The sequence below is a fragment of the Callorhinus ursinus genome, unplaced genomic scaffold (genome assembly GCF_003265705.2).
Source record: "Callorhinus ursinus isolate GAN/ISIS: 27379988/994484 unplaced genomic scaffold, GSC_fseal_2.0 scaffold55, whole genome shotgun sequence".
In the NCBI taxonomy this organism is placed as follows: domain Eukaryota; kingdom Metazoa; phylum Chordata; class Mammalia; order Carnivora; family Otariidae; genus Callorhinus; species Callorhinus ursinus.
In genome coordinates, this window is record NW_027397117.1 from 7,179,449 (window position 1) to 7,197,023 (window position 17,575).

At 48.9% G+C, this 17,575-nt stretch overlaps 1 protein-coding gene across 1 annotated transcript in view; it reads left to right on the forward strand.

Annotated features, from left to right (window-relative positions):
- The window catches only part of GALNT17 (polypeptide N-acetylgalactosaminyltransferase 17), a 453,103-nt gene that overhangs the window by 190,739 nt on the left and 244,789 nt on the right, over nt 1–17,575 (forward strand). Inside the window, exon 3 of the mRNA XM_025864642.2 lies at nt 10,327–10,493. Within this exon, the coding sequence (XP_025720427.1) occupies nt 10,327–10,493 (167 nt within the window). The remainder of the gene's footprint in view (nt 1–10,326; nt 10,494–17,575) is intronic.

Here is a 17,575-nt window from a genome sequence, read left to right on the forward strand (position 1 = left end):
AGCGAGAAACTGGTGGGGGCAGAGGGGCTGGTGGGTCAGATTTGACTCCGACTTGGGAGGGCCTGCCCTCAGGGAAGACTTGCTGGGTGGAGGACGAGAGCCCCAAGGACAGAGGGGTGGCCCAGATGCTGGAATAGACAGAAGTGTTTTCAGGGTCAGCATCCCTGGGCTTGATGGTCAGTTTGCCCAGAGCATTGAAAGGAAAAACAGCCAGTTTGGTAATATGTTTCTCACCACCAGGCTGAAGTTCTAGAAGACGACCGTTAGCCCCAGATTGGAGCTCTGTGAGGGGCTGGGGGTGGGGGAGTGACGCTTTGGCCAAGAGCAGAACGTTTTAGGTCCTTCTATTCCTCTGAGGAATCAGATTGACCACAGTTTGGAGCGGCTGGGCTTTGGAACATGGCAATTTATTATTTCCAATTTGCATCATATCCTCGTGTATTTTGGCCCTCCTGCAGCAATCAGGGCGTCCCCTTTCACTGCGCTCACCTTCGGAAGGTTATGGGGTAAATACCACGTGTGGAGAACTTGGGCAGCATTTCCTATGCCTTAAGTGCACTGAGGTTTCTTAGCTCTGGCCTGAAACTGTCTCGGCATTAATTTACCCTTAATTGCTTTTAGAGATTCTGTTCCCTTGCCATTGCTTAATGAAACTCTGGGGTTTTTCTTTTCTTTTTCTGTTCTTGTCAGTTGACTGTAACAAGATAAGCTTCCTCATAGCCAGACAGATCCATCTGCTGAGCTGAGAATCTGAAGGATGCCCCTCCCTTGCTTCTACCAGCCCCCGGCCGCATGGTGTGTGGTTCCTCCCCTCCTTTATAGAAAAACCATGCCACACAAAGCAGGGAACTGTGGTCAGGGTTGAGGGTTAGAGAACGTGAAGCAACACTTTTCGCTTAAAAACAAAACAAAACAAAACATAAAACCTTCTGAAGATAGAGAGACACGGGTAGGGGTTTGCCTGTGTCCCGACCTTACACTACACCTTGGAACTGGCGTAGCCACCACTTGGCCAAGGAGAGGGGAGTCTCGTGGATTTTCTAGCTAAAGACAATTACTTTGTCTTTGGAAAAGTAACTCTTTGAGACTCAGAGAAAGAGGCTTCCCAGGAAGCCGGGGAGGGAGAGAGAAGGCACACTTCGCCATTGAGCTAGTAATCAGCTCAAAGATCAAAAACAGCTTGGGGAATATTCCGAAGTAAATGTTTGTAGGAACTAGGCTGGCAGGGGAGGCCTCGAGCCTCGTTGATCCCTCGGTGCTTGAAAACAGGGCGTGGGCCTGGCTGGCACAGGGGTGTGCCCGGGGCGGGGCTGCAGACCAGCAACCACCCCTGCTGGCCCCCTCCCGCCAGGCTTCTGCAGGAAGCCAATGAAAGGTATGAATTCTCGCCCCAGCAACACCAAATCTTCCTACAGCACAACATCTTACATTCAGTTTTGGGGGCTTTGCCTGGGGGCTCTGTGGACCCCAAGATGGGAAGCCGTGCCAAGCACGGAGCAGGCTGCGTCTTGATTCATGAAAATTGCCCCAGGACGTCTGATAGGCAGGACGCCCAGGAACTCCAATGCTGAAGTAGGCAGTTCGCTGAGACTGCTCTGTGCAGGGACTGAGCTAATGAGGTGTGATGCTCCTCCCTGGATGAAGTGCAGAGCTCAACTTGAGGAAATTAAACCACTCAGCAAAGTGTGCATTCTCCCTCATAATGAGAGGTCCAGCAGAGGGGCCTCATACGTCTCCGTTGCTCAGCCCCATGTCGTGTTTTGCAAGGCTCGTTGTTGCTAAAAATGATACCACCCTTGCCCTGGATTCCGGGAGAGGCTTGATGAGGAGAGCAGCAAGAAAGGGAATATCCGCCTGGTTGATGCACTTGACCCAAGCAGGCTTTCAGAATTTTGAGTTCTGATTAGTAAATCAAAGGAGACAGCAGGCAGTTGAGTCCAGGATGGGATCTTTTTTAAGTGTTGAGGTGCCATCACTGATGTTATAATTCGGGAGGAGATAAGTGATGCCTTTGATCATAAAAAGCAGAGAGAAGAAATAGGGAAGGTAGGAGGCTTTGCATTTGTTCGTGCAGTAACCATTTCTCTGCCAGGGACTGTGCTAGGCTCTGGGGACACAAAATGAAGACTGCGCGCCCCCCCCCCCCCCCGCCTGCCCCAAAGAGAAGAGAGTGAAGGGTCTCAGGAGGGGGAGAAAGCAGCAGAGAACGAGGCTTGACATCGGGCTGGGGGTCTGGAGACTTGCCTGGAGCTGGGGCTGGGCGGGGATGGGCGCGTTGGGCAGAAGGAAGGGCACTGTAGGCAGAGAGGAAAGAGTATGAATTGAGAGAGGGCATTCCTGGTTCTGGGAAGTACAGTGGGTTTCAGTAGCTGGAGGAAGGCGGGGGACGAGATGAAGTTGGAGGGATGAGCTGGGGCGTTCAAACATACAGGTGTTTGAACCTGACTCTGAAAGCACTGGAGAGGCAAGGAAATCCCTAAAGAAGAGAGCCGTGATCCCATTTGCCTTTTAGGAAGATCACGCCTGGCTTGGCTCAGCGGGTGGAGCATGCAACTCTTGATCTCAGGGTTATAAGTTCGAATCCCACGTTGGGTATAGAGATTACTGAAAATATAATATTAAGAAGAAAGAAAGAAGGAAGGAAGGAGATAGATCATGCGGGCAACAGTGCAGTGGACAGAACGAGGTTGAGTTGCAGAGGGGCAGGCTGAACGAAGGGCACCAGCTGGTGGCTTTTGGTGTCCTTCAGGAGGGAAGTGATGAGATGTGGAGCTAGGGCGGTACAAATGGGACAGGGGTGAGTGTCATAAAGAGATCCTAAAGATGGCAGAATCTTCAGGATCTGGTGACCGACTGGACGTGGTGAATATGTCGTGATTCTAGCTTGACGCCTGCAAAGAGAGCATGGGGTACCCTGCAATGCAGACGGGAAGGCACAGCAGAGCCGGTGGCAATTTTAGGCATGCTGAATTTGTGGGGCCTACGAGGCATCCAGGGGGAGGTGTCCCATGGGAAGTTGGTGCTTGAGCGAAGGTCCAGGTGAATCATGCGGGTTTGGAAGTTGCTGGCGTGACAGTGGGAGCCATAGATTTGGATGCGGTCACCCAGTTTGAGTCTATAACGTGAGACCAGCAGAGGGCGGCGGAGAAGGGGCCCGGAGTAATTGGGGGATTTGGAGGACTAGCAGAAAGGGCGTCCATAGAAGCTTCCAGAACCAGGAAACAGAACAGGTGGCCAGGGCAGATCACGTGGGAGAAAGAAAGGAGGCAGGGCTCAGGGGAACCCCAAATGTGCAGGCATCCCAGAGCAAATCGCGTTTTATATAAGGAGAGAGGCAACAGTGTGAACTCTGGAAGAAATGATGCTCAACTAAGGTCGGGTTGGGAAGTTTCCCTGGATTCTGGCCACATGGATGTCATTGGAAACTAACCAGAGCAGTTTTTGTGGCCAAGGGTAACTTGAAGCCAAACGAGAGAGTAGAGAGTGAGGACCTGGACGGGAGGTGGAGGAGGAAGGCAAGGAGAAGAAAGACAGTAATTAAGGCTGTGGGAGGGGCCTTTTTTTATTTAAATGGGAGAGACCAGCCCTGTCTGACTTCCAGACTCTGCTTCCTTCCAGGGAGGATGGACAGACAGAGGGTGGGGTTCAGGATCCAAATGTTTGCTGGTGGCTGGCAGGACGAGGGAAGTGGTTCTCACATTTCCACCTGCAGAGGAACCACTGTGGAGCTTGGTGGGGATTCTGGGTCGTGGGTCCGCCTGATTGCCAGGCGATCCTGATGTTACAGGCCTGTGACCGCTTTCGGAAATTCCTGCTGGTGGCCTTGACTTCTTGTGTGGAGTCGGAGGCACCCTTCCCTGCCAGAAGGAGATTGGCAAGAGGAAAGTGGTAAAAGCAGAGAGCAGTGGGTGGGGTGTGGGCTCCTCTGAGGGCTCCGTGGATACTGGAAACCTGGGATTTGTCTTGTCATCAGCTGCAGATACGAGACTTCCTTTGTCTCTTTATCTATCCCTATGGTCTATATTTATGTTTATAGATTGATGTAGATAGATACATAGGGAGAGAGAGGGAGAGCTAAAGAGAGATTTACTTCAAAGAATTTGGCCTATGTAACTGTGGAGGCTGGCTGGCATGTCCAAACTCTGCAGGGCTCACCCTCAACTTGGAGACCCACGGAGGAACGGGGTGTTGCAGCTAGAATCCGAAGGCGGTCTGCTGGTGGAATTCCCTCTTCCTTGGGGGTCCTCGATCTTCTTTCTCTTAAAACCTTCAACTGATTGGATGAGGCCCACCCACATTATGGAGGGTAATCTACTTTAACCCAAGCCTACTGATCTAAATGTTAATCATATCTAAAAGAAAAGTACTTTCGGGGCATCTGGGTGGCTCAGTCAGTTAAACGTCCGCCTCTTGGTTTCGGCTCAGGTCCTGATCTCATGGGTCATGAGATTGAACCCCATGTCATGCTCCTTGCTCAGTGGGAGTCTACTTGGATATTCTCTCCCTCTGCCCCTTTCTCTGCTCACCCTCTCTCACTTTCTTTCTCTCTCTCTCTCAAATAAATAAATAAATAAATAAATAAATCTTTAAAAATAGTAAAATAAAAAAGTACTTTCAGAAAAATCGAGAATACTGTTTGACCAAAATACCATGCCCTAGTCACGCTGACACATAAAATTAAGTATCATAGTCAGTTAGACTTGCTCTGGGGTCTGACTTCATAATCTGAACCCACATCCACAGTGAGCCAGAGAGAGAGAAGGGAGCAGTTTGCCTCCTCGTTGGAGAAAGAGTGAAGTGGTTGTTGGTGTACCGCAGAAAGCATGTGGAACATTCTGGAAGTTTTGTGTTGGTTGGCATGTATAGTGTCAATGTTCATGGCCATTTCTGGGCTCAGGAGTGTGGGCATTTTTGCAATAGGGCTTCCAAGGAGGAGGCCCATTTCTGTTCCCGGTTGAGCATAACCCATGGCTTGGTTGGTATAGCTTGAGTTGGCACACGCGGGCCGCTCTTTGGCCAAGCCTGCGCCTTTGGTGCTTGTGGGCTCATGGAATTCAGGCAGTGGCTAAGAGATGACTATGTGACACACTTGTTTTTCCTTTCTGATCACTTCTATCTGGAGCTGGATACCCCCATTTGGAAAATGAATCCCACTGTTAAGTGGCTGGGCCACCCCAGTGCTTTCTTGGGGGTGGGGCCTCTTTGCTTCTCAGTTTGCGATGGTTGGGTGTACATGAAGTGGGTCTGCTGTGGGTCGGTGCAGTGTGGCCACCCACGTCAGGGGAGCGGGTATGCCTGTTCTGGAAGTGCAGGGGATGGTGGCACGGGGGTGGGGGGGGCATCCCAGGTTGGCTCTCTTATGTAAAGCACATTCCGAATTTGGAAGGGAGACACTCACGGACCTGGACCCTCCACTTTGGAGTGGATCTGATGTCGTGTGGATGTGACAGTGGTGGGCAGGCAGTCCCAGAATGCGCCCTCCCCTCCCACCTCTGCCCACGGCCGTGGAAGGAGTGGATGTGAAGATGTGTCTGCCCCCACACCTGCCACATCCTCAAGAGTTTTCTTGCTGGAGCGTGGCTGCTCTTGGGGTCAAGGTGGTGTTTTCTGACTCAAACTACCTACTCTGTTTGACTCTGCACACTTCCTCCCTCGTTTCACTCCATGCTGCTGGTCCGTGCTTTAAAGAACCCTTTTTCATGGACCTTTATGACCTCATGCGTGTTTTTGGTGTGCTTTGAAAAGGAAAACGAATCGGCCTGGTAGGAGTTTGCAGAGCCTGACATGAGTCTGTGGTTCCAGGACTTGGCTCTTCACTGCTCCATCTCTGAACAAGCTTAGATAGGTTTCTTCTGGAAGGCCCGCGAAGAGAAAAAGAAGGGGACCCTAGTGCCTCTGTGTGCTCAGAAGTGCGCTCACTGCCCCTCCCTCTGTTCTTGCCCGTGCAAGTTTGATCCATTGATCCAGCTTTCAAGTTCATGGCTTCTCTTCCCTGTCCTCCTGATCCATCTCAGTCCACCTATCACATCTAGTATAGGGACCGCCATTTGGCACTTAGCATTGACTGCGTTGCATTACGAGCTGCCTTGTTCTAAGTGTTGAATGTGTTTTTGCTGCAAAACCCAGGACTCTTGGTTACCAGCAGCAGGATCAGAGCCTGGGCAGTGCTGGGTCATCTGGCCCCTCACTAGGGAGGGGCAACACTGGGCCGAGACCGAGGGGCATCGTTTCACCCAGAACCATCCTGGTGAGCTGAGGGACTGGGAGAGATTGGGTAGGCCCTGGAAGGGGGGCCCTCACATTAGGGCTACCACCCCTGCCTTGATCAGACAGGGGCATCTGGAAGAGCCTAAACATCAGATGATACAGCTCACTCCCAGGCACTTTTGCTGCTTTTCAGGCTTGTCGTGTGACTCAGAGCAAGTGACTTCACCTGTCTCAGCCCCCAGTTTCCTCATCGGTGAAATGGGGATGATAATACTGCCTACCTCTTAGGCAGGTTGCTGTGAGGATTAAATGAGACAGAACAGTCCATAGAAGCTTCCAGAGGTTTCTGGCACATAGCCTGCACTGTGTAAATGTTGGTTGTCCTCCTAGTCGTCACCATCATCATCATCATCATCATCTATAAGTTTCCTGGACCACATTGCAGCTAAATTCTTTGATAGCAGTGGGGATGTTTGGGGGTCATCTTTTTGTCTCCAGCTTGGCAGACTGGGTCACAAGTGTGACTTGGTACCTCTGATCTGTACCACACTGAGGTCGTGTAAGTTGTCTCTGTCAAAAGGGCTCGTGGGCAGGGGTCTGCCTATGACAGGGCATGGCCAGCTCTTTGGGCTTTGTTTTCTTCCTGCTGGAGGCCTGGCCCTTGACCTTCTTTCATGTCAGCTGTGATCCTCTCTAGTGGGTCCTGAGGTGGCTGGTTCTCCCCAGCTCTCCTCTCCTCACTCAGCATCCACGAAGGGAGATAGCGGGCACTTTTGGTGATGGATGAAGTCAGTGCTCTGGGAGAGGGGGAAACAGTCGTCGCCGTCAGGGAGCTACCAAGTTCAAGGAAGTAGCCCAGGCATATGGGCAGATGGACAGGAAGACGTCAGGACAGATGTAAGGTGTCTGAGAGATCTTCTTTGGTTGGTTACTTGTCTCTGCTTTCTTTTCCCTATGAGATCAGCGTGGCAGAGACTGTTGCCCTGCCAGCCCTCTGAGGAGAAGACTGGGCTTACGTTCTTTGTCATCCCTTCATGTGTTGATTGAAAATTATCCAGACTAGGGCCGCCTGGGTGGCTCAGTTGGTTAAGCGACTGCCTTCGGCTCAGGTCATGATCCTGGGGTCCCGGGATCGAGTCCCGCATCCGGCTCCCTGCTCAGCGGGGAGTCTGCTTTCTCCCTCTGGCCCTCCCCGCTCTCATGCTCTCTCTCTCTCATTCTCTCTCTCAAATAAATAAATAAAATCTTTAAAAAAAAAAGAAAGAAAATTATCCAGGCTTTAAGATAGTTTTCCTGCCTGCCATCTTTTTTCAGACAAGAGATTGTTTATTGCCCGCTGACCTGTTACTAAAAGGAAATCCGTGATTTCTGGGACCCAGATCCGAGCCTGTGTTGCTAGAGGGGGGAGAACACGACACCCAGCTATGGGTTGTGAAGTATGTTTGCAGTTTCTGTGGCGTGCCATCTTTTGCTTATTCCCGGGTATCTTGCAAATCCAGACTCTGTTCTTTATCCTCACCACCACCCAGGCTACTGGGCAGGCCACAGTGAGAATTCAGTATCAGCTCCTAGAGGGCAGGAGCCATTTCTGTCCCCTTTCTCTGTGCACTATCTCTGTATTTCTGTGGCCTGTGAGGCTCTCTCTTTGCACCGTCCACCCTTAATCTTCCTTCCCGAGCTCATCTTCCGCCATTGGGCATGGAATGTCTGTTTGGGAGCAATGTGTGTATCAGTCAGCACCTACCCCTTAGTGCATCAAAACTGCAGTGTCCATCTCTCCAGAATATTCTGCACTTCTTCTCCATAGCAGGCAATAAGCCAGGCTCAGGGATTTTTTTTTTTTTTTTTTTTTGCTTGAGATGTTATCTACCTCCTTAGACATTAAAGACTGAGGAAAGAATGCTGATTTTCATAATAATGATTGTGTTCATCTTGTCTGACCAATGTGAAACCCTGAGGACTTTGGGCACAGGAGAGGTGAATCGTAAGCTGGGCAAGGGCAGAGATCCAGGTTGGCCAGGCCAGGAAGAGAATCCTGGGTGGGTCCTGCAGGAAGGGTCTGGGGTGAGTGAAAACTCTGGAAGCCTGGCTCATGATGATGGGGAGTTTACAGAAGGGGACAATGGGAGCGCGGGGCGGCCAGGCCGACTTTGGTCTTCCCATGAGTCGTTACGTTGCATGTTTATGGGGCTCTCAAATGATCCTTATGGGGATCTTAGCCCAGCACCCACAGCTAGGTGTGGTGTGGATTATTTTGACAGGTGTAGAGATGACGAAATAGGAACGGTGTGCTCAGGGTGACACGTCGAGTGTCTGACAGAGCCCTTCTCGTTTGTGAAATCCGCCCCTCTCTGATTTACTGCATGGCCACCTTTACCCATGAAGGGGCAGGAAGGGGGTCTCTCCTCATTCCTCCGAGCCTCCCACATTTCCCACTTCACCTAGGGGAGGGGTTGCCTGCTCTGGTGGAGAGGCGTGACTCACGCATGAGCTTCGATTGCATCATGGCCCAACTGCCTGTGGGTGGAGAAGGTGGTGCTGGTGCCATGCAATCTGGTCTTCTTGTTCTTCTTTCCAAGCCAGAAGCTGTTCAAAACAAAGGGCCAAAAACACTAGGCCTAGGGATGAGTGCCCGGAATAGGTGGGTGTGTGCGGTGCGTGTGCTCAACGTGGATGGGCCGGCCAGTGGTAGCATCTGACCCCCTGCCAGGCTCCGGATGGTTGAGGGGGCTCCGAGGGACCTTCCGGGGCGCCCTCCTCCCTCGGATCACCACGCGATAAATGAGAAAATTCCTGCCGACTGCCCGGGAGCCCGTCAATAACCATCCTGATCTCCCTGGCAGCCCCCAGAAGTGAATTTACAGCGACGTGATAAAAATGAGGCTCCATGATCAATGGGTCCCTGGGCAGCCTCCTCCAGGAGACACAAATGTATATTGTAACAAAACTTTATTTTCTTCCGAAAATTGCCTGCATGATTAATATGGCCCGACACAGCCCAAGCTGTTCCGCATAAAAAAACAAGCCGCTCTTCTGGCTCCTTCAGCGCTGTCCCCCTCTCACTCCATTCCTTCATCTGGTTTCCTTTGTTTTCTCCTCTAACGGGCGTGCTATGTATTGTTCAGTCTCACTCAAGGAGGGGGAGAATGTATGGAAATGCCCTAGCTCGCTCTTCCATTCTCCTTGGTTTGCTCTCGGTATTTCCAACGAGGCTCAGCCATAGCACGGACGCAAATTCGCTAGTCCTCTCGGGACGGAGTGCGGTGCTCCTGTGACTGAGCCATGCAGAGCACATGCTCTTACATGACCGGGAGCTCTCCGCTGCGGTGTCCAGCCTCCGTGAAAAGAACTCTTCTCTTTCCCTCCATTTTTCAGGGCTGGGAGAGTTGCTACGAGGGAGGACCTCGGAGGCAGGCAGTCCCGTCTCCTGCCCACCCCCTCAAGGAGATTCTAGGAAGAGTTGGGGTGCAAGAAGACTCGGGGTGTCTCAGGCAGCATGCTCCTATGCAGGCGGAAGACCCGCTTCCTTGATTATGATTATTTACATGTGCATTTTATGGCCTAGAATGCAGGCTCCACCAGAGCAGGGTCTCCAGTAGATGTCTCCGTTTGGGTTCCCCAGAAGCAGACCCTGAGACAAAGATTTGAGTGCGTCGGTTGATTGGGAAAGTGGAGAGAACACCGCTAGGGGCGTGGGGATGTAGGACTTAGAAGGGAAGGCATCCCCCAAAGGATGTGGGTGACGGAGCCTAATCCCACTGGGGGACTTTGGGAACCTGTGTAAACCACCCCCTCAGAGTCACCTGCTCCACGGGTGAGGGAGCTGGGGTATTGATGCACCAACTCCTGGCAGATGGGGGCAGGGGCATTGCTTAGGTGTCAGCAAAGCAGGTTCCAGGCAATGAGATGCGGGTGCCTGGAGTGGGAAATCGGGCAGGTGGGCACTGAAGTGGGACCAGGTAAATTTGGGAGAATTGGGGCTGGGTCCCTTAACACTCTCCTTCTTAGGGTTTAGCCAAGAGGGGCCAAGAGGGAACCAGTGATTCACACCTTGGGAGGATGTGTCCATGCATCCATCCCTAGTGTCTGTGCCTTCCTCCTTCCTCTCTCTCCCCCCAGGTGCAAGGAGCTAAAGTACGCCAAGGAGCTGCCCCAGATCTCCATCATATTTATCTTTGTGAACGAGGCCCTGTCGGTGATCCTGCGGTCAGTCCACAGCGCTGTCAACCACACGCCAACACACCTGCTCAAGGAGATCATCCTGGTGGACGACAACAGTGATGAAGGTAAAGGGTGGCCCAGCTGTTCTGGAGAGGAACATGGCGCATGCACAATGTCAGCGGGGGGAAACGCCGCTCGAGTTGTGGCGTGAGCCCACCTGTCTTTGTCTCCTGTCCCTGGGGCATCCTGCGGGGTGCGAGGTGTTTTGAGGAAGACATTGGGGCGAACACTGGTTCATTAGACCACAAGTCCTAGAGGGCCCTTAAAAATGAATGACTGGCCACATATCTAGACTCAGTTCCCCTCTCTGTATGACCTCAAGTCGATGACACCGAAACGCTGAATTCCTCCATGCTCCCTGTCCCCAACCCCATTGCCATCGTCCCATGATGGGAACCATATCTGAAGTTCCCTCTGGGCTGCTGTTCCCAAAATGACCATAGGTGGAAAGGAGCAGTGTCCACAGGCCTTCCAGGGTTCAGCTCTGTTAGGAATGATGGCTCAATGAAAAAAATCTCAAACAAGCAAGTGTTAGGCAGCAATAACAAAAGTCCTCTGAGGTCCTTGGAGACAAGTCAGGGAGAGGGCTGGTGTCCAGGTGGGGGTGCTAGGGGGATTGGTCTTGCTAATTGTGCCTTGGTGTTGGCTCTTAGCCTCCAGAATTCACTGTGCTCACTGCAGGGAGAAAGCCCCACAAGCAGATGACATAAAAGAAGGCCAGCCAGTGTGCGTGCTCTAGGCCAAGGAGGCTTATCTTCTGAGCCACGGAAGGATTAGGGACAGGCTAAGCCCCTTGCTCTCAGCATGCTGAGTAGAGAAGGATTTACCCATGTGTGCTCCCAGGTCAGGAGAGGGTGAAGAAGCAGGAGGACCATGCCACAGGTCCTGAGTGAACCCTGATTGCCTTCGGGAGCTCTGGGCTGAGCCTGTCACATGTCAATGGCCCAGGTGCTGAAGTCCGCCTGGCCCTTCTGAACTGGCTGGCCCTTACACTGAGGGCTCTGGGGCACCTGGGCCCGGCAAAACGCCAGTCAGGGTATGCCCCCTGCACTGGGGCCTCCAGATTCTGAGGGTGGATGTGTCATTTGTTGTATTTGTCACATCCTTATTTTTCTCTTTTTACCTTTGGCCACTTCATTATCTGTTGATCCTTCTCAAACTGACATTGATAGTCTCCTGGTGAGAACACGGCACGTTCCGTTCCCCGAAGCCTTGAGGTTGTCTGGTCAAGTCTGTCTCCCAGATGTGGCTCCCAGAGCCCCTCCCTGCAGCCTCCCTGTGTGCCCACCATGGAGCTCTTGCTTCAGCAAAGGGAACCCCTGATCCCGTGCCCTCCATTTGGTGGCTAGAGTCCACACACTTGCTTCCTACGTGTCCCCTGTGTCACCTTCTCACAGAATCCCTCACTGCCATCCTAAGGCCCTTGCTCTGTGCTCCCTCAGCTTCTGAAGCACGTAGCAGGTGATACCTCTGAGTCTGGCACAAGTGGCCTTTCAGCGCTGGGCAGGACTTGGTTTCCCAGGGCCTGGCTGGTAGCCAGGCCTCGGTGAGCCTCACCCGGCCTGGGAGTGAGTGATGAAGGAAAACAGGGCTGGCAAGGGCCAGTGGGGGCTAACAGCATGGCTGGAGGCTGGGCAGAGAAGAGCTCGCAAACCCAGAGAAGAGAGTGGGGGATCTCTTCTGGACCGAACTGGGGTGAGGACTCACTGCCCATGGGGCTCACTCCTCTGAGGAAATCTTGGCAGAGCTCAGCGAGGGAGGAAGAAATGGAAGTCCAAGCCAGTCCCAACCAGAACTCAAGCTGTGGTGGTCTCTGGTGGGTGTCTTAGTTTGAGCTCCCCCAGAAGCAGCCCCTGAGACAAAAGATTTGAGTGTGCTAGGTGATCTGCGAGGGCGAGAGAACACCTCTAGGAGCATAGGGAAAGTAGGGAAGGGAAGGCATCCCCCAAAGGGTGTGGTGTGCAGACTGCCCCTGGGGCCGACAGAGCCTCACCCCACGGGGGGCATTCTGGGAATGGAGGGAGTGTAAAGCCCTCTCCTCTGGGTCAGCCTGCTCCAGGCGCGAGGGAACTGAGGTATTTACGCACCTTCAGCTTTCCCATCAGCACCTCCTGGAGCGCCCCCCCCCGCCCCCCGGAGGAAATTCTGTTTCAGGAGGTCTGCAGTAGGGCTGAGAATTTGCGTTTCTCATAAATTCCCAGGTGGTGCTGATGCTACTGGTGTGGAGACCGCCCACTGAGTACCACTGATTAAGTGCTATTTCCGTGGTTCACATTTCAGGTGGAAATGAAGCTGTTTAGGGGGTAAGAAAAAGGGCAGGGCAGGTATTTGGTCCAGTCTGACCATAAAGTTAATTCCCATTCAACCTCTGTCCCTGCCCTCCGCCCCCAACCCCGCCAAAATACCCAGTGGACTATATTAACATGGTTTTCCTCTTTTCCTTCCTTGGATTTAGCCTCTGTATTTTCTCCAGGCCAGAAGTGCCTTGTCTTTAACTGGAAAAGGAACTTAAGATTTTTTTCTCTGTTGAGATTTTCTTTGTGACTAGTATTCTCGAGTTTTGTAAATGTTCTATATACACTTGAAAAGACCCCCACACACTCTAATCATGGAACTGAATCCCTGCCAGACATCAATTTTGTGTATTTAGATAGACTCTGAGTTTATTTCCTTAAGTCTTTTTGATAATGGTGTTTTAAAATCTCCTCTGACAATGACTATTCCTTCCTGCGTTCCTAATAACGTTTGATTTCTGTATTTTGTTGTCAGTTTCTTTGACAACTATAGATTTGTATCCACATGGCTTCATTATTAGTGGTGGTTGTCACCATTATGTAATGCTCCCTTTATCTTAAAAGCGTATTTTTTTCTTGCCTTGAATTTTGTTCATCTAACTTTAATATTGTGATCCCTGCTTACCTTCTGTTTGAGGGTGATTAAACCATTTTTTTCCAGCCTTAACCATATTTTCTGATCTCAAAAATAATGCATGCTTTTTGTAGGAAAATTGACTATATCAAAAAGGACTTGTAATTGGCAAATACAAATACTGCGCAGACTAACTGAAGGCAAATGCTCATTCCCCCACATTCTTCCCTTCTTTTTTAATGCATAGGTTACGTAGTTAAAATCCTGTAGTAAAAACAAGTTAATGTTCTTCTTGTTTTCCCCCCTGAACTGTGAAACATAACATTCATCTTTTTATTAAGAATGATCTGGGGCACCCAGGTGGCTCAGTCAGTTGAGCATCTGGCTCTTGGTTTCGGCTCAGGTCATGATCTCATGGGTTATGGAATCAAGCCCTGTGTCTGGCTCTGTGCTTAAAGGGGAGTCTGCTTGAAAAATTCTCTCCATCCGCCCCTCCCCCTCCTGTCGCTCTCTAAAATAAATGAATGAACCTAAATAATGCAAACATCATTTTCATGAGGGTAGAGTGGTCCATTCTCAGGCTGGTCTAGACTGGCTCAGGTGATAACTATAATTCCTCACCTCTGTGTTATCACACACATTAAAGAAAAATGAGGCTTTTTCAGGAAAAGAAAAAGAAAGAGAGAGAAAAAAGAGAAAGAAAAGAAAGAAAGGAAGAGGAAAAAAAAAACCTTGGGCTCAGGGAATATGTGAATAAATGTGAATAAAATCCAGATGACTCTGGATCTGTGTGCATAGGCAAGTCAGCATCTTTCCCTTGTTCGTTTTTTTTTTTTTTAAATGGTTTCTTTCATTCAGCTTCAATGTTGACTTTGGCCTAAGTTAAGCCCAAGTAAGATACAATGCTTTGTGCTCATGTACATTAAACTGAAATCACTCAGGCAAACTTTGCCAGCGATCACTGCTCACCCGATCCAGTGGGCATTTCCCTGCTCCGATCTGGCCACATCTGACATCGTTGGTGGCTTCCTTCCTGGCACTTTTCTCCTGCTGAGGCCCCAGCACCACTGTCTTCTCCACCTTGACTCCTTGCTTCCAATGGGATCACTCATGCTTCTCACCATCAGGACACAGTGGGCACTTTCTCCCGTGTGCATGTTCTGAATTATCTCCAAATCCATCCTTCTGGTGCAAGGTAACTTAACCTCTCCCTTGAGCCCCAAACCTGTGTCTTCTGTGTCCTCAATGGCCCAGGGTCCCTCTGAACCATAAGCTCAGTCTGTCCAATGACTAGCTTAGTAGCATTCTCCTCTCAGCCTTGGACACCTGCTTCTCATTCTTTATCTCCTGTGTCAGTGAAGGGCTTTACCTCTTCTCTGTGTTCTCATCACCAAAGACTGGAAGGCTTTTCATTCTATCTCTGCTCCATTTCTCAGCATCCGCTTCGTTCCTCTTGAGCGTGATCCTGTCTGGCCATATCCCGAGTCTCTGGTCTTTGTTTAGGTACTTGGCGTCCTTTGCCTTGATCTTTATTTGAGGGTTCGAGGGCGAGGGGATTCGGGTGCATGGAATTATATCGATCATAATTCTCAACATACCCCATCATGGTCATCCTTTATCATTTCCCCTTACTTTTAATGGAGATATAATTCGCATAACATAGAATACATCATTATACAGTGTATACCGTTCAGTGGTTTTCATTATATCCACGGTGTTTTGCAATTATAACCACTAATTCCAGAATATTTTCATCCCCCCCAAAGAGATCCTGAACCTGTTAGCCATCTCTTTCAGTTCCTCGGACAACCACCAAGATACTTTCTGTCTCTATGAATTTGCCTTTTCTGGACATTTGAGATCAATGAAATCTACAGTATGTGGCCTTTTGTGTCTGGCTTCTTTCACTTAACATAATGTTTTCCAGGTTCATCCATGTTGTAGCATAGATCATTACTTCATTCCTTTTAGTGGCTCAGTAATATTCTGTTGTGTGGATCTAGCACATTTTAGTTATCCATTCATCAGTTGATGGATATCTGGGTTGTTCCTGCTTTTTGGTTATTAGGAATAATACCACTGTGAACATTTATGATAAGTTGTTGTGTGGACATGTTTTGAGGTCTCTTGGATGTATACCTAGGAGTAAAATCACCAGGTCATGTGATAAATCCATGGTTCATTTTTTGAGAAATCATCAGACTTTTCCACAACCAGTGACATGGGTCACTGCTCTTGTTCTAGACATGATGGGATATCAGGCATTTGGTAAAAAGTACATTTCTAAAAATAAAGGACCAGGAAAACTAAGCAAGGAAAATAAATAAAAGGCATCCAGATTGGGAAGTGAGAATAAACTTGTCACTATTTGAGGATGCCATGATATTCTAGATAGAAAACTCTAAAGAATACACACACACACACACACACACACACAATCAGAGCTAATAAATAAGTTTAGCCACTGCTGCACCATTTTTTGTTCCTGCCAGCAACGTATGAAAGTTCCAATTTCTCCACATGCTTAACAACATTTGTTATTTTCCTTTAAAAAAAAAATTATGGCCACCGGAGGTGATAGCTTGTGGTTTGATTTGCATTTCCCTAATGACTAATTATTTTGAGCATCTTTTCATGTGCTCATTTGCCATTAGTCTGTCTTTGGAGAAACGTCTATTCAAAACTTTTGCCCATTTTTAAAATGGGTTGTCTTTTTAGTGGTGAACTGTAATTGCTTATGTCTCCTGGGTACATGCTCTTATCAAATATATTCTGTAAGTATTTTTTTGCAAATGTATTTGCAGATATTGTCTTCCATTCTGTGGGTTGTCTTTTCTCTTTCTTGATAGTGTCCTTTGATGCACAAACAGTTTTAATTTTCATGAAGTTTGGTTTGTTTATTTTTCCTTTGAGTGTACGAGCTTTTGGTGTCATATCTAAGAAGCCGTTGCCTAATCCGAGGTCACAAAGATTTACATCTATATTCTCTTCTAAGTGTCCTATAGTTTTAGCTTTTACATGTAGCTCTGTATCCATTGTGAATTGTTTGTATATGGTTTGAGGTAGGGGTCTGAATTGATTTTTTTTCCATGAGGATATGCAGTCGTCCCAGTACCATTTGTTGAAGAGACTGTCTTTCCCCATCGAATGGTCATGGCATCCTTGTCAAAAATAAACTGCCTTGGAAATGTGAGGGTTTATTTTTGGACTTTATATCCTGTGTCATTGATCTACGTGTCTTTCCTGGTGCTAGTACCACCCTGTCTTGATAACTCTTCCTTTGTAGTAAGTTTTAAAATCAGGAAGTGAGTCTTTCAAACTTCTTTTTCAAGATTGTTTTGTCCATTCTGGGTCCCACATGGTGACATACGAATTTTAGGACCAGTTTGTCCATTTCTGCAAAAAGGCAGTTGGAATTTTGTCAGGTTTTGCATTGAAGCTATAGGTCAATTTGAGGGGTATTGTCATCTTAGCAATATTAACACTGCCAATCCATGACATGGAGTGCCTCTGTTTATTTAGATCTTCTTTAATCACTTTCAACAGTGTTTTGTAGTTTTCGATGTACAAGACTTGCCTTTTTTGGTTAAATTTATTCCTAGATATTTTATTATTTTTGATGCTGTTGTAAGTAGAATCGTTTTCTTAATTTCATTTTTGGAATACTCATTGCTCATGTATGGAAATGCAACTGGTTTTTGTATATCAATCTTGTGTTCTTCTATGTTGCTAAACTTATTTATTAGCTCTGATTGTGTGTGTGTGTGTGTGTGTGTGTGTGTGTATTCTTTAGAGTTTTCTATCTAGAATATCATGGCATCCTCAAATAGTGACAAGTTTATTCTCACTTCCCAATCTGGATGCCTTTTATTTATTTTCCTTGCTTAGTTTTCCTGGTCCTTTATTTTTAGAAATGTACTTTTTACCAAATGCCTGATATCCCATCATGTCTAGAACAAGAGCAGTGACCCATGTGCTATCCTAATTGTTTACAATAGGCTCTTCGGGAGATGGCAGCTAAGTCATGAGTGAGCTCAGGAAAACACAGGGCTCACCCCAGTGGGGACATCTGGCAGGCTATTGTGTGGACCAGGGTTGGGTATAAGGCGAAAATCTGGACAGAAGGAATGGCTGCTCTGTGTTTTCTGCCTGTGACCTCATCAAGGTGCACTGTTTACGATTAGGCGGAGGTCGAAGCAGACCATGTCTGAGGGACAAAATGAATGTCCTCAGCTGATCCAGGCAGCAGGCATGGAGAGACAGAGCACAAACTCTATCA